This window comes from Hyalella azteca, unplaced genomic scaffold (genome assembly GCF_000764305.2).
Source record: "Hyalella azteca isolate HAZT.00-mixed unplaced genomic scaffold, Hazt_2.0.2 contig17970, whole genome shotgun sequence".
Lineage (NCBI taxonomy): Eukaryota > Metazoa > Arthropoda > Malacostraca > Amphipoda > Hyalellidae > Hyalella > Hyalella azteca.
The window spans coordinates 147119-162064 of record NW_025947730.1 but is presented as its reverse complement, the minus strand read 5'-3'; the positions used below and the strand labels follow the sequence as shown (position 1 = coordinate 162064).

Below are 14946 nucleotides of genomic sequence, written 5' to 3'. Positions count from 1 at the left end.
GACCGTGTGGCCTAATGGATAAGGCGTCGGACTTCGGATCCGAAGATTGCAGGTTCGAGTCCTGTCACGGTCGAGCAGTGCTTTTACCAGGACTTTAATCTTTTGAATGGAACTGCAATAATATCGTGAATTATCGGCTAATTACAGAAATGCAAACCATAACATCTCTTTCTCTACTAATTTGTCTACAAATTAACCTCTTTAAGAAATTGGTTGAGTTAAATAATGTTTTTCATTATCGTGTAGTGTACTTTTCCATCAATTGTTCGGTGCTATTTAAAAATCAGGTATTTACTTGTCAATAGAAGCGGATCTCTAGTAATAATAATAATTTATTTTAGTAATAATGAAAATAATAATGATAGTAATAATGAGAATACAAATAATGATATTATTGATAATAATAGTAATAATAATAATAATCATAATAATATAAATAATAATAATCTCTGGTGATATTCTAGTAATAGTATAGTAATAGTAACTTCAAAATTTTCCAGAGATGTTGTATGCTTGTGTTTATGTTGTGTGCCTGAATGTGTGTTGTATGGTCACTGTGTAGGTATTCGCAATACTCACCGTGCCAGGATACCGGGACGTGACCAGGTATTGTTTATGGGGGGGGGGNGAAGATGGTCCATAGGGAGCAATGGAGATAGGGAGCAATGAAGATGGTCCATAGGGAGCAATGGAGATAGGGAGCAATGAAGATGGTCCATAGGGAGCAATGAAGATAGGGAGCAATGAAAATAGGGAGCAATGAAGATGATCCATAGGGAGCAATGAAGATAGGGAGCAATGAAAATGGTCCATAGGGAGCAATGAAGATGGTCCATAGGTAGCAATGAAGATGGTCCATAGGGAGCAATGAAGATGGTCCATACGTAACGATGAATATAATTTTTCAATTTATCTCTTAATATTATCCAATTGAAACGACGTAGAAGCTTCATATGTACATATGTAACAACAGATTTTTCCATATGTACTAAAGAATCATACATAGGGACGACAGCAAAAGCGTGTCAGGGGGCGCCCGGGTTTGAACCGGGGACCTCTCGATCTGCAGTCGAATGCTCTACCACTGAGCTACACCCCCGGCACCTGTACCCGGTGGTGTGAAGTGGTTGGTGTTACCTGGTGTTACTTGGTGGTGTGAAGTGGTTGGTATTACCTGGTGTTACCTGGTGGTGTGAAGTGGTTGGTGTTACCTGGTGTTACTTGGTCGTGTGAAGTGGTTGGTGTTACCTGGTGTTACTGGGTGGTGCGTTACTTAGTGTTACTGGTGTTATTGTGTGGTGAAGGAAACTGTCTTTGCTAAGAAATTTTTGTAGTTGCTTAAATCGTGCGTGTCGTAGTGTTGTGACGTGTTACTGATGTGGCAGTGACGTGTTATGTGACGTGTTAGTGACACGTTGTTTGTAAGATAATTACGAGACCATCATTGTAATATAATTATGAGTCTGTATAGACCATCATTGCAATATTACTACGGGTCTGTGTAGACCATCATTGTAATATAATTACCTGGTCTGTGCAGACCATCATTGCAATATAATTATGAGTCTGTATAGACCATCATTGTAATATTATTACGGGTCTGTGTAGACCATCATTGTAATATAATTACCTGGTCTGTGCAGACCATCATTGCAATATAATTATGAGTCTGTATAGACCATCATTGTAATATTATTACGGGTCAGACCATCATTGTAATATAATTACCTGGTCTGTGTAGACCATCATTGTAATATTATTACGGGTCTGTGTAGACCATCATTGTAATATAATTACCGGGTCTGTGTAGACCATCATTGTAATATAATTACCTGGTCTGTGTAGACCATCATAGTAATATTATTAAAGGTCTGTGTAGAGGTAGACCATCATTTTAATACAATTACGGTCCGTATAGACCATCATTATAATATAATTACCTGGTCTGTGCAGACCATCATTGTAATATAATTACCTGGTCTGTGCAGACCATCATTTGAATATAATTACGGTTATGTATAGATAGACCATCATTGTAATATAATTTTAAGTCTGTATAGACCATTATTCTGTGATCCTATGATGGTATTCGAGTCCATGCGTCGTCTCACTCAGCGGCCTGTTGGTCTAGGGGTATGATTCCTGCTTTGGGTGCAGGAGGTCCCGGGTTCAAATCCCGGACAGGCCCGCGGCTTTTAGTTCTAGTTCAGTTCATAATGCTTCACCATCAGTTATGTACTGTAATTCTGCTAGAAACTTATAGTGGAATAATTTGAGCGAAAGCCCTAAAAAATATGAGCAATATGCAGTGCTGGGACGGTGTGGTATGTGCTCGAAGTATTGGCGGGCATATTTTGTCTTCTGTAATATCAATTGTGGATATATTATATACAGTGAAATATCCGGTGAAATATCCAGTGGAGCTAAGGAAACATGCGTATATCAACATGTCTTCTGCCATATGAAAATGCCGGTTGTCATATGGTCATGTTTCATGAGGTACATGCGTCCCACTCTTGAGGTCTGCATGAGTCCCACTCTTGAGGTCTCCATGAGTCCCACTCTTGAGGTCTGCATGAGTCCCACTCTTGAGGCCTACATGTCATGAGTCCCACTCTTGAGGTCTGGCATGAGTCCCACTCTTGAGGTCTGCATGAGTCACTCTTGAGGTCTGCATGAGTCACTCTTGAGGTCTCCATGAGTCCCACTCTTGTGGTCTGCATGAGTCCCACTCTTGTGGTCTGCATGAGTCCCACTCTTGAGGTCTGCATGAGTCACACTTGAGGTCTGCTCGGGGTCTGGGAGGTCTGCGGTGGGCACCAGAAAAGCTTGATTGTGACGCCTAAAGAAAATAATTAATCGCTTGTGTTGTGGTCACCCACATGACCTTCTTTTGTCTCGCACCCGTCGCACCCAATATATTATAATAATACATTGCTTTTTTCTATTGAATGTTTAAAATATGTGATAATATGCTGGGAAAATGTCGCATGTTGTTTGCTGTGCTGAAGCTCGCGTTCGATGCCTGCTATAGTTTTTGCTGATTCCGTGGATTTGCTGCATTTTCATTTCATGTTATGTTCTGTGCCTTATTTCATGTTCATTTCATATTCATTTCATATTCATTCCATATTCATTTCTCATTTCAGATTTATTTCATATTCATTTCATGTTTTTGTCACGTTTATTTCAGGTTTTATCACATGTTGGCGAAAATTGCACTGAAATAAAAAAATATAACTCAATACTCACTGCAGTGAGAGACACAGAGCGCATTTTCTCGTCGACAATAACGTGAAGTCACGGACGGACAGACAGACAGACGGACAGACCGACAGACGGACAGATGGACGGACGGACATGACGGGCATTATACGGACGGGCGGACGGACATAATAGGGCATTTTTTCCATAAATGAGAAAATGCGCTTAAAAGCTGTTAAAATAGTGATGTTAAATCCCCAATCATTTTCATTTCACTGTCAGGAACCTGAGTAAATGTTATAGAACAAAGCTTTTATTTTGAATTACCTTTCGACTAAAATTAATATCGTTCAAACACATGATAACATTAGATCGTCACAAACACAATGTTCATAGTTGTGAAATAGTTTTATGCAGCTAGGACACACTCGAACGAACGAAAACTTACGCATGACGTTGAATTTTCCCGCGAGTTGGCTGAGTAAATTAAACCCAGACTTAGCATAAAATTTATTCATAAATCTGGTGAATTTTACTGAGAAAATTTCAAGCTTCATGAATTTCACAAACGATCCGTGAATGCAAAATATTGCTGAATGTGACTTGCTGTTATGCGTATACAGTGAAGACCGTAAGTCCTCATGTAGACTGAGGTAGCTTTAAAGGACTTCTACGTTGAACGTCTACTTAATAAACATATACTTACTCTAATGGTCACTTAGTACAACGTCCACTTGCTAAAACATCCACTTATTATAATTTCTACACTTTTCTCACTTAACAAAACGGCTACTCGGTAAAACGCCCACTTATTAAAACTTCATCTTAATAAAACTATTACTTAGTAAATTGCTCACTTGGTAAAACGAGCGCTTAGTAAAACGTCCGCTTAGTAAACCGTCCACTTAATAAAACCTCCAGTTGGTAAAACGTCCACTTAATAAAACGTCCACTCAGTAAACCGTCCACTTAGTAAAACTTCCAGGTAGTAAAACACCCACTTAATAAAATGTCCACTTAGTAAAACTTCCTGTTAGCAAAACATCCACTTAGTAAAACTTACAGTTGGTAAAACATCCACTTAGTAGAACTTCCAGTTAGGAAAACGTCCACTTAGTAAAACGTCCATTTAGTAAAACGTCAACTTAGTAAAATTTCCAGTTAGTAAAACTACCATTTAGTTAACGTCCATTTAGTAAAACGTCAACTTAGTAAACCATCCACTTAGTAAAACTTCCAGTTAGTAAAACTACCATTTAGTAAACGTCCACTTGGTAAAACGTCCACTTATTAAAACGTCCACTTAGTAAATTTTCCAGTCAGTAAAACCACCATTTAGTAAACGTCCACTTGGTAAAACGTCCAATTAGTAAAACGTTCACTTAGTAAAACTTCCAGTTAGTAAAACTACCATTTAGTAAAGTCCACTTGGTAAACGTCAACTTAGTAAAACTTCCAGTTAGTAAAACTACCATTTAGTAAACTTCCACTTGGTAAACGTCAACTTAGTAAAACTTCCAGTTAGTAAAACTACCATAGTAAACGTCCACTTGGTAAAACGTAATCTGTACACACATTTCAAACGTCCCACACCTAAAAATACACTACTAATACGCCCGCTAAGTTAAAAGTCCGTTTAGTAAAAACGCCCAAGTGGTGAAACGTCCAGTTAATGAAACGTAAACTGTAGAAGTAATTTGATTTGGAGAAGTAGTTAATTGATCTGTTCTTCGATCTCAACATATTGAGTCGATATACGTATGTACGCATGAGCAATAACTGAAAAACTTTCTGAAGTCTCTACCGAGCTTCTAAGTTAGTTTTAGAGCAACTTAGTCAGACTCTGATTTAAAAAATTCGTATCACAACTTATCGTCCAGTCGCACGTTATGAGGAAAAACTATGATTTATTATTTAAATTAATCTACGTGACATGAAGAAGATGAAATGCGTCGAGATTGAAATGATTTTTTAGGAAACCGTAACAGTAGCCTTAAAATACTTAAATATGAAGTTTAATTAGTCAGAAAATGGCCACTTGAAGACGTATAATTGAGGTGCCTTTTATCCCTGAGTGACGTGGCTGTTCCTTAATTAAAAATCTAATTTAAAAATTAAATTAAATGATCACACAACATCAATGGAATATCCTGGAAGTTACGATGGATTGCGCTGCTGGATTCAGCACTAGCATCCATGCACCATCTAATGGCTAATTACACACAAATTAATTAACGCGATTGCTAAATACACACATAATAATTATTGCGATTGCTAATTACACACATAATAACTAACATAATGGCAAGCTACCCCTAAAGTAACTAGCGGTGCGCTAGTGACCGTTCAGAATTAGCAGCAGCAGCACAGTTTTGGTGAGCACGGCGGGCGAACTGATGTCGGCCGCGCTGGTCATGTCAGCATGGGGCTGGTAAACGGCGTGGGGATTTACATTGTTTCCAAGCTCTTCAGTTCTTTTAAAAGAGATTCGAGACTTGTTAGTGGATTCATCTTCTTTTTTCATCTGGATTCGGGAAGATTCTGAATCCCCGTCGACATCGTCGGGTTCGACTCCATGAAATCGGACTCCACGCCGCTCCTGGGGGGCGTTGCCCCCCGCCCCCGTCCGGGTACGAGGCCCCCCGTCATCACATTCCTGCAGGGGAGCCCCCCATCCCCAGGCAGGATACTCTACCGTGAACTCATGGTCGTCAGGATCCTTGATCCACTGCTGCTGGTGTGGGTACACTAGACTCATGTTGCTAGGATACTCGACGAATCCTGGGGAGGGTTCCCCGATGTACAGGTTCTCCAATCCTGATCCAGAATCCCGACCGAACTTCAAAGGATACTTCATGACCAAGGGCAGGGTTATACCTAACGACTTACAACCCTTAGTGTCAGTCATGTCCTTGGTGACCCCTAGAACCCAGCCCCCACCACAACCCCCCCGCGGGTGGTTGAGTTGTGCCACCACGGGCTGGGTCAGGGGAGTGAGACTCAGGTTTTGTACAACCATGAACAGCAGCAACACCTTATCTCCACTAATGGTATTTCCAGTTCCATTGTCCTCACTTTCAGAAATATTGTCCGCATTTAAAATGTTTTTTTCTTGTTTTACTTTTAAATGTTCAGAACTTACAAACAAATATTTCTTGGGACTCTTTTTTAAAAATTCTTTCCTTCCTCCAGGATTTTTCTGCATGGTTTTCGACGGTAAATCCTTCTTGTTTCCTAATGCTAATCCTTCAATGAGTGTCTTTAAGTTACTGAAGGCGGCCGTGCGTAGGACGAAGCTGCCGTGCGCGTGCAGTACGTAGGCTGGTGCGCTGCAGAGGTGGTCGGTGAAATGTCGCTGCTGCAGCGCCCATTTTTGCTCGTCTCTGTACAATAAAAACTCATTAAAAAAGCCTCAACATTTATTACAACTTGTTGATGATCGCATGCAGCTTTCAAGCTAAAAATTATAGCTCGCTAAAGCCGCTACATATCAGTCTTCTGTATTTTTACAATCAACGGTTGTATTTTACAATCAACGGTTGTGTTTTAAATCAACGGTTGTATTTTACAATCAACGGTTGTGTTTCAAATCAACGGTTGTGTTATCCATCAATTGTTGTGCTTTAAATCAACGGTCGTATTTTACAATCAACAGTTGTATTTTACAATCAACGGTTGTATTTTACAATCAACGGTTGTATTTTATAATCAACGGTTGTATTTTACAATCAACGGTTGTATTTTATAATCAACGGTTGTATTTTATAATCAACGGTTGTATTTTAAAATCAACGGTTGTATTTTAAAATCAACGGTTGTGTTTCACAATCAACGGTTGTGTTTACAATCAACGGTTGTATTTTACAATCAACGGTTGTGTTTTGTGTTTTACAATCAACGGTGTTGTAGTTTGCACGGCCATTAGTATATCATTACGTGCACAATAAACAAGCGTCGGCAAATAGATTCAACTTCAATATAATCCACAAAGTTGTCATACACCACGGCGAGACGGCCATCCATTATTGTGAAATTTAGTCTAAACTTAAGTAAAAGTTACTTAAAAATCAAGTCAAATAGCTGAGCAACTTCAAACTAAAATTGTTTATCTGTATTTCCATCTGAATTCACAAAGTATTTCTAATACTTTCTCACAACTTCAATTAAAAATGTACTAATCAAAATTGCTACTAGATTCTCGACTAAAATGTTATAATATCAAATTTATAATTTGAATAATATAATTTTTTCTTCAATATTTGTTAACAATTTGCACCTGAAGTGCAGCGTCCTGGTGATGAAGAGGCCGTGGGGGGTTAGGGAGCAGGTGGTGGACCCCCAACTCCCCACTGGGGAGGACCTGCCCCCCCCTGCTGCAGGAGGGGGCAGCTGGGGGGGCTGCAGCTCAGTGGCTGTCAGCAGCAGCTGACAGGTGGCGCAGCCAACGAGGTTCTGACAAATAATAAAGTTAACCTTTTACTCCAATAACTTAATAAGTATCATAATTTATACGAAGTTCCACAATTAGAATAGATTTTATGTTTACCGTAAGTTCTAAGATTATACTAAACTCTGTAAAGACCTAAAGTTCCGAGGAAGATCACAATTTCAACGATACTTCTAAATGGTCATGATGTTTGTGATGACAATGATTGATTCTACGATCGTAAGTTTTAGAATACATGTTCAGTTTATACATTGTACCAAAGTTAGTGAATTCGTATTCTGTACATCGTACAGTCGTAAACTCGAACTGACCTCAAACTAAGTTCAGCATCATCATGCTAATGCTAACTACGATTGGCGAAGTAGTTTGAACTGCGCTGGTTTACCTAACGAAACAATTTTATCCTATATTTATATCAGAAAAATTCTTCAACAGGAACTTCAGCCTAAGTCTGTTTAGAGATCCTCTCTCTACAGTCCAACGCTCTACCAACTGAGCTATCAAATAAATTGTTTAGAGATCATTTATCTTGCAGATTGACACTATTTAAGCTTTCCATGAAAGTATTCATTTTCTACGACACTAAAATATGAAGTAAAAAATTGTAATTATTCGACCATATACTATTCTATTTTCCTAATCCCATCGTAAAAATGTACGATTCACACTCTTTATTACGAATTTGATTTGTATTGATACAATTAATCTAATATTAACGTTCTGCTATTTATATACGAAATTTCAGAGCATTTCTCGGCGGTAAGCTGCATGAGCTCCACGCCCCATAGCCGCTACACTGTAAACACTCGTCCCGATATATGACGGTGTTTGTTCACTTGTTTACGTGGCGCGAAGTGTTGCTTCACGCCTCTGCCTTCTTGTTGTAAACTCTAAAGCTTTGTCAGTCACGGCTGTCAGTCACGGCTGTCAGTCATGGCTGTCAGTCATGGCTGTCAGTCATGGCTGTCAGTCACGGCTGTCAGTCACGGCTGTCAGTCACGGCTGTCAGTCATGGCTGTCAGTCACGGCTGTCAGTCACGGCTGTCAGTCACCGCCGTCCTTTGTAAACTCTTGCGTAAATCTCCTTTGTGAAGAATAATCCCAAAGGGTTAGGGGGTGTATTTTACAGTATTTTCCATACCTGTTCGAGTAGTTGCGCTTCTGGTGCCTATGTACGAGTTTTTTCATAGTTTTAATTGCGAATTTTGTTACTGTCATTTATCGATTTTTATATTTAGTTCATGATTTATAGCTGTAAGATACCGATGACGAAATTCTATAACAACTCCATGAGACTGCGTGCATTCGTGAAATTCATGGACGCGGACAATGCTTGGTCACTCTGAGTAAGAACGAGAATCCATATCTCCATCTCGCCATTCGCCAATGTATAAATATGAATTAATTATCTAATAAAAATTTCATCGCACTATAAATGCTTATCCTTAGAGTTTGGTCTCACCGTGACTCAACACGAGAATGACATGAATAATACTCACGTTTTTTTGTCAGTTTACATATACGTCTGGAACATTGCATTCATGTAGAATAATTGCAGCTTGACCTGACACGAACATAATTCCGATAGTTAAGAAAATGTCAAGAGATCGGCAAATACACTTCCCATATTGCCGATGTTGATTCAAACTAAAGGAATATTAAAGAGTAAAAAGCCTACCTAAACCGTTCTATGTTAGCTCTAAGTTTTAGAATGAAGGAAAATTGAATGCTACGATATTTGAACATATACTAAATCTAATAAATCAAAGTAAGAATGTCATGTCACGGTATCCTTAAGGTATTGCGGTAGGTGCTAATGGTAGCAATGGTAGCTTGCGGTGCCTGGTGCACTAAACAAATATAATACAAACACACAACACAAATACAATCAAACACACAACACAAATACAATACTAACACACAACACAAATACAATACAAACACACAACACAAATACAATACAAACACACAAGACAAACACATCGCATGTATACTTGAATACATAAAGTATAAAAAGAGCCCGATAATTGTAAACAGGAAAAATTATGGCGTATGTTTGCCTCAAAGAGAGCCATGTTTGTGAACAGAAGAGATGATGATACTGTTTGCCTTATAGAACGCAATGTTTGTGAAGAGGAAGAAATGCAAAGCTTGTTTACGTAAACAAAACTAAAATAAGTGCAACCTTGACGGCGGTAAACACGCGGTCTAATTATACTGCTGCAGTTGCCCGCTGCAGGCACGGCCGACCTTCAGCGGCCGCGCATAATGCGGCTATAATCTTCGTTTGATATATACTCAGAAAAATAAATGGGTAAATAGAGACTCACAAAATAGGCCAGTAAATGAGTCAACAATGAAGTTCGTCTGCAGCCTCTTTCATTTTATTACTAATGCTTCATTTTGTCAATTAGGTAAATTGGTAATAATTTACGATATTGATTAATTGCCTCATTACTTTGTAATATTATCAATTACTAGCTTTACTATATAATTACCAGCGTTATCAAACACTTACGTCATTAATTTATTTCGGTATTGCATGCAGGATCTTAAATATTGAAGATAATTATCGAAAAGATATTGAATTTATTTGACAATGGCATCAAATTTAGGGGGCTTAGCCATCACCCACCTGGGGGGCGGCCAGCAGCAGGGGGGTCTGGAGGGCGGTAGGGGGGGCGCCGTGGCTGTCCTGAGCCAACGCGAGCTCTTCTTTATAATAATATCCTTCTGGTTTATTATAATATCCTTCTGGTTTATTATAATATCCTTCTGGTTTATAATGATATTCTTCAGGCCTTATTCCGTCCATAAATTTAATGCTTTTCTTATGTTCAATATTGGCTCCAAATTGCGTATCAAAATTGTTGGAATTATTTTCTGCTTCAGGGATTTTTTTCGCTGAAACCAAAATTCGGAAAAGTCGAAGTTCTTCCCAGTTGACAAAATTTTCGCCCATGCAGTCGAATTCTAACGAAAAATTCGACTTTTCATGTTCAGCCTTCGCATCTTCGATGTAGTTGAGAGTGTTGAAATGTGGGGCCTGTGTTGGAATGGTATCAAGGTTTACCGTTCGAGTTGAGTTCGAGTTTTCATCGTGAAAATAAGCGACGCTGGGTTCGAGTTGAGGTCGGCCATCGGTTGTGTTGGTGACGCAATTTTCGGAACATGATTTTTTCCAGAAGACTTTATAAGATTTCCCAACAACCCAAGGCTGGAAATAAGGAGAAATTGGATATGAATTGCATGTGAACTTATTATAAACGAAGAAAACGCTTTTTTTAGTTAGAAAAAATGAACTTTATTCGATACAGAACTTGAAGGAACTTTCTGCTTGCCTCATCAGTTTTCTCGTTTTATTTCCTTTCTTATTTCAATAGGCATAAAAAAAATTGCACCTCGATACACCACATCACTCAACACGTACAGTCATCATTACCTCCACTCAACATGTACAGCCATCATTACCTTCACTCAACATGTACAGCCATCCTTACCCCCACTCAACATGTACAGCCATCATTACCTCTACTCAACATGTACATCAATGTTACGAATGTGTTCCAACTTCCATGTCAACATTCAAGATCAATGCTGCACAATGTTACGAATGTGTTCCAACTTCCATGTCAACATTCAAGATCAATGCTGCACAATGTTAAGAATGTGTTCCATGTCAATATTCAAGACGCTCACCAGAAAATGAAATATAACATATTAATGTGCGAGAACATTAGAATTTATACCAACAACCTAGTTGAGTACGCATCATCCCAATAAACCTCTGCTGCTTGCATGACGCGACACTTTCTGTATACCCATTATGGTTGGTCTGTTGAGGCAGCAGCAGGCAGGTGAGGGTGTTTATCCTTCTATTTATGTCGTGTATTTACATAATTATGTATTTAACATGTATTTACATAACCCAAAGCAGTCCTGCTATAAATAATAAATTAATGACACCCAGTTCAACGAAAAGGGTCATGGTACTGCGCCCAACAACCTTAATCCCCCAGGCAGGGACTCTTAATTCCTATGAATTTGTTTCACTTAGTAGTTCCTCGTTTAGAGTAACTGTCTAAATTATTCGATGATATTTATCTTTAATTTCGGGGCGATAACATTGAGATGAAAAACTCTATTTGTCAGCAGTAATCGCAAGGGAAATTCTAGCACACTGCCATTTTGAAAGCGTGTAACGAACTATTTACAAGCAGTTCTTCAGCCGAGGGCGTGTTGAAATGCCATGCTCTCTTGTGAGCTTATGTTTCGAACTAGCCTCTTTTTATTAGTATTGGTCCCCTAATTAGATGAAGCCTAAGAATTGGTAAGCAAAAAAATCTTCGCTATACCTGGTAAATTAATGATTTTAGCCATCAAATTCAATTGAAATGTTATAACTGAATAAACCGAAAAGGTGTTCTGCTCCATATGATTAACGATGATTGACTGTTGCCATGTACTGAGAACAATTGCTGGGGCATAAATGTGTTGGAATGTGACTGTGATGGTGGTGCCTATCTATCACTCTTCAACTACTCGTGCCATTGATAATCGATCAATTTCTGATTTCAGTTTGCGGTTTAAGCCATCATATAACAAATCCGGCCAAATAGCTTCCTGGTTCCTGTCGATTGATAGCCATTTGTCGGCCATCTGAAAACTGTCCGTTGCCTGAAATTTAGTCAAATTTTAGGCAACTTTTTAACTTCCACCTGGAAGTCAAAAATCTCTATCAGGGCCCTAAGAGACCCATTTACAAAATTATTTCCTTGTAGCATATTCTTCTCATTACTTTCATATAAATATTTGTCTCTTGAGGAAGAACTTCTGAATACTGGCATATATTTATATATATATATATACTCGCCTGTTGAGCCAATACTGCTGCTCTTTCGCCCCAGGCACATGGATGGACGGTTCTTGTCCGCCGTAGCGGCCAACAGCGCTGTACGAACGCCGCGGCAGGCGACACGCCGCGTCAGCGTACACGTGGAGCGCGAGCGTCAGCCTGCCCTGCGCCGGCGCTGCGCCTGCGCCGATCAGGGGCAGGTGAATAGAAATTTGCATTTACTCAGATTTAAACTAAGATAATGAAACTGACAGTTTTAAACTTTGAGCAATCGAGAATAGCTTACCATTAAAAAGTGGGAGCAAGGAATATATGAGCAGACCTAAACTGACGTTGTGCAGAAAGTAGCAAACGACATATAGCAAAAATAAGTACGATTTAGAGACTGTTTCATCGTCACGCTCTCTGCTCTGGTCGGCTTAAGCTTAAATTCAAGCTCAATCGCCCTTCTATACAGAGTGGTGCTCAGCTCTTACAAACACCACCCTCTTCAGGCTTAGTAATTACTGGGACTTGGAAGTCCTAACACTCGGATAAATGGACAAAGTCTCATTCATTTCTCTGAGTGTATGGTAATAACCTACCTTTCTTCAGGTGTTTCGCTCCAGGGTTTTTCAATTTCTGGGAATTGTGGAATTTTGGTTCGGGTGTATAATAAGGGTATATTACTGCGCGGTCAGGAGAGTCTTAAAATGTCAATGATATATCTATAATTAATGATAATTCATATTATTTTTGTTTTAGAATGAGCTGAAAGAATTTGTGAAGAAATCTAGTGGCAATAACAAAGGGAGCGTGGGAATCAGTGGGGGAAAATATGGAGGCAAGTAGTGAAGGAAGTGATGGAAATTATTAGTGACGTAGTAAGGAAATATCAAGATCCTGCCTGGGGCGACTCACGGTTCGGGGGGCGGCCCCCCTCGTCGGGGGTGAAGCTGTAGGCCCTCAGCAGGAACGTGGGCCCTGGCCGCACCTCACACCTGTAACATTATTAATATATTATATTATATTGTATTAAATTATATTATATTATATTATATTGTATTATATTATATTATGTTATATTATATTATATTGTATTAATTATTTGTATAATTATTTATTTTTTAATATTTATAGTCTGCTATTTCCATGTAAGTAGCCATGGGCTGGCGTTATATTAATCGTCTTCCGTCATTTAATTTAACTGCCCAATCAAGAGTAAAACAAAGTGCAATGACGCGCCAGCCAAGGGGAACGTCAATGGGGATGAACGCCTCCCCAGGCTTCCCCACTTAGCGTAGACGACGCTGCTGCGTTATGAAACGGCGGCGTATGTCAGGCGCTTTAGAGCAGCATCAGGGCAGTATTGGGGCAGGATTAGAGAAGCATTATGGCGGCATTAGAAAATGATTTAAGGCAGCATTAAGCCAGTGTTATTAGGCCAGTATCAGAGCCGCATTAGGGCAGTATCAGGAGATCTTTAAAGCAATATTTGAGCATCACTACGGCAGCATTAGAGCAGGAACTAAAGCAGTATTGGGGCAGCATCAGAGCCGCATTACGGCAATATCAAGGCAAATTTATGGCATTTGTCAGCCGCCCGCGCCACAAGGGCGCCGTCGGGCCCCTCGAAAGCAGCCCTCAAATCCACAGTCAACGACGCGGCGTCTGATTAAACCTAAAGTTCATGTCCCAGAATTCGGCGTAGCGCCTCCGTAGCGCCATTATTTTTAATGGTAGCTGCTATTGAGGTAAACTATGAGCATATTTAACCGGCGTTTGCATAAGATATATAATAATATAAGGTTGTCGTGCGCTACTAAAGCAACATTATTATCAACAGCTCAAATCTCTCAGCATCAATACTGTTGAATGCATTACATTCATCAAGAGGAATTTTCGCTTGAGAAAATTAATAGAAGCTTTCGGCGCGTGAGAGAATACGAGTTTAAGAAATGTCTTGATACACTGCCGGGGTTTTGCTTGCATTCAGTGCCATACTGCATAGAGGGACCAAATCAGACGTAAAGTGTTTGATACTTCCTGTATTGACTGCACTACATCTAGTCATGCAGCAAGTAGTAATGACTTGACTATCTAGTCATGCAGACAGTAGTAATGACTTGACTATACATCTAGTCATGCAGCCAGTAGTAATGACTTGACTATCTAGTTATGCAGCAAGTAGTAATGACTTGAAACGAGTCATTGTTTCGCTTACTAGTACCTAAATGATTGGTTCGTAGCGCATTGACTCGGTAATTGATACTAGTAATATTACAGTAATAGTAATTACATAGTAAATAGGTCAGGTGACACTGTCAGCTGGGAAGCACGTATTTAACCATCTATGGTAGCTATGGAGGGAGCCTCACCCATCATGCCTCACCATCATGCCTCACCCATCATGCCTCACCCATCATGCCTCACCCATCATGCCTCACCCATCATGCCTCAC

General features: G+C 39.5%; 1 protein-coding gene and 3 non-coding genes across 4 annotated transcripts; 2 read left to right on the top strand and 2 right to left on the bottom strand.

The window, feature by feature from the left end:
* On the top strand, nucleotides 1-73 carry Trnar-ucg. Its single transcript has one exon. It is a non-coding gene; the product is annotated as a tRNA-Arg (tRNA).
* Nucleotides 74-1027: 954 nt separating this feature from the next.
* Nucleotides 1028-1099, bottom strand: Trnac-gca. Its single transcript has one exon. It is a non-coding gene; the product is annotated as a tRNA-Cys (tRNA).
* A 1017-nt stretch (nucleotides 1100-2116) lies between these two features.
* On the top strand, nucleotides 2117-2188 carry Trnap-ugg. The gene has a single exon. It is a non-coding gene; the product is annotated as a tRNA-Pro (tRNA).
* Nucleotides 2189-5539: 3351 nt separating this feature from the next.
* On the bottom strand, nucleotides 5540-10466 carry LOC125179486. The gene is made up of 3 exons (XM_047885446.1): nucleotides 10287-10466; nucleotides 7481-7656; nucleotides 5540-6587 (listed from the first exon to the last, which is right to left on the bottom strand). Exons 1-3 carry the CDS (start codon nucleotides 10464-10466, stop codon nucleotides 5540-5542), a joined length of 1404 nt encoding a protein of 467 aa, XP_047741402.1.
* Between the last annotated feature and the right edge of the window lie 4480 nt (nucleotides 10467-14946).

Coding starts and splice junctions, on each gene's coding strand:
- LOC125179486 (XM_047885446.1), bottom strand. CDS start 10,466: ATGGACGGAATAAGGCCTGAAGAATATCATTATAAACCAGAAGGATAT. Junction 7,657..10,286: donor TGCTGCTGGCCGCCCCCCAG/GTGGGTGATGGC, acceptor ATTATTTGTCAG/AACCTCGTTGGCTGCGCCAC. Junction 6,588..7,480: donor ACCAGGACGCTGCACTTCAG/GTGCAAATTGTT, acceptor TTTATTGTACAG/AGACGAGCAAAAATGGGCGC.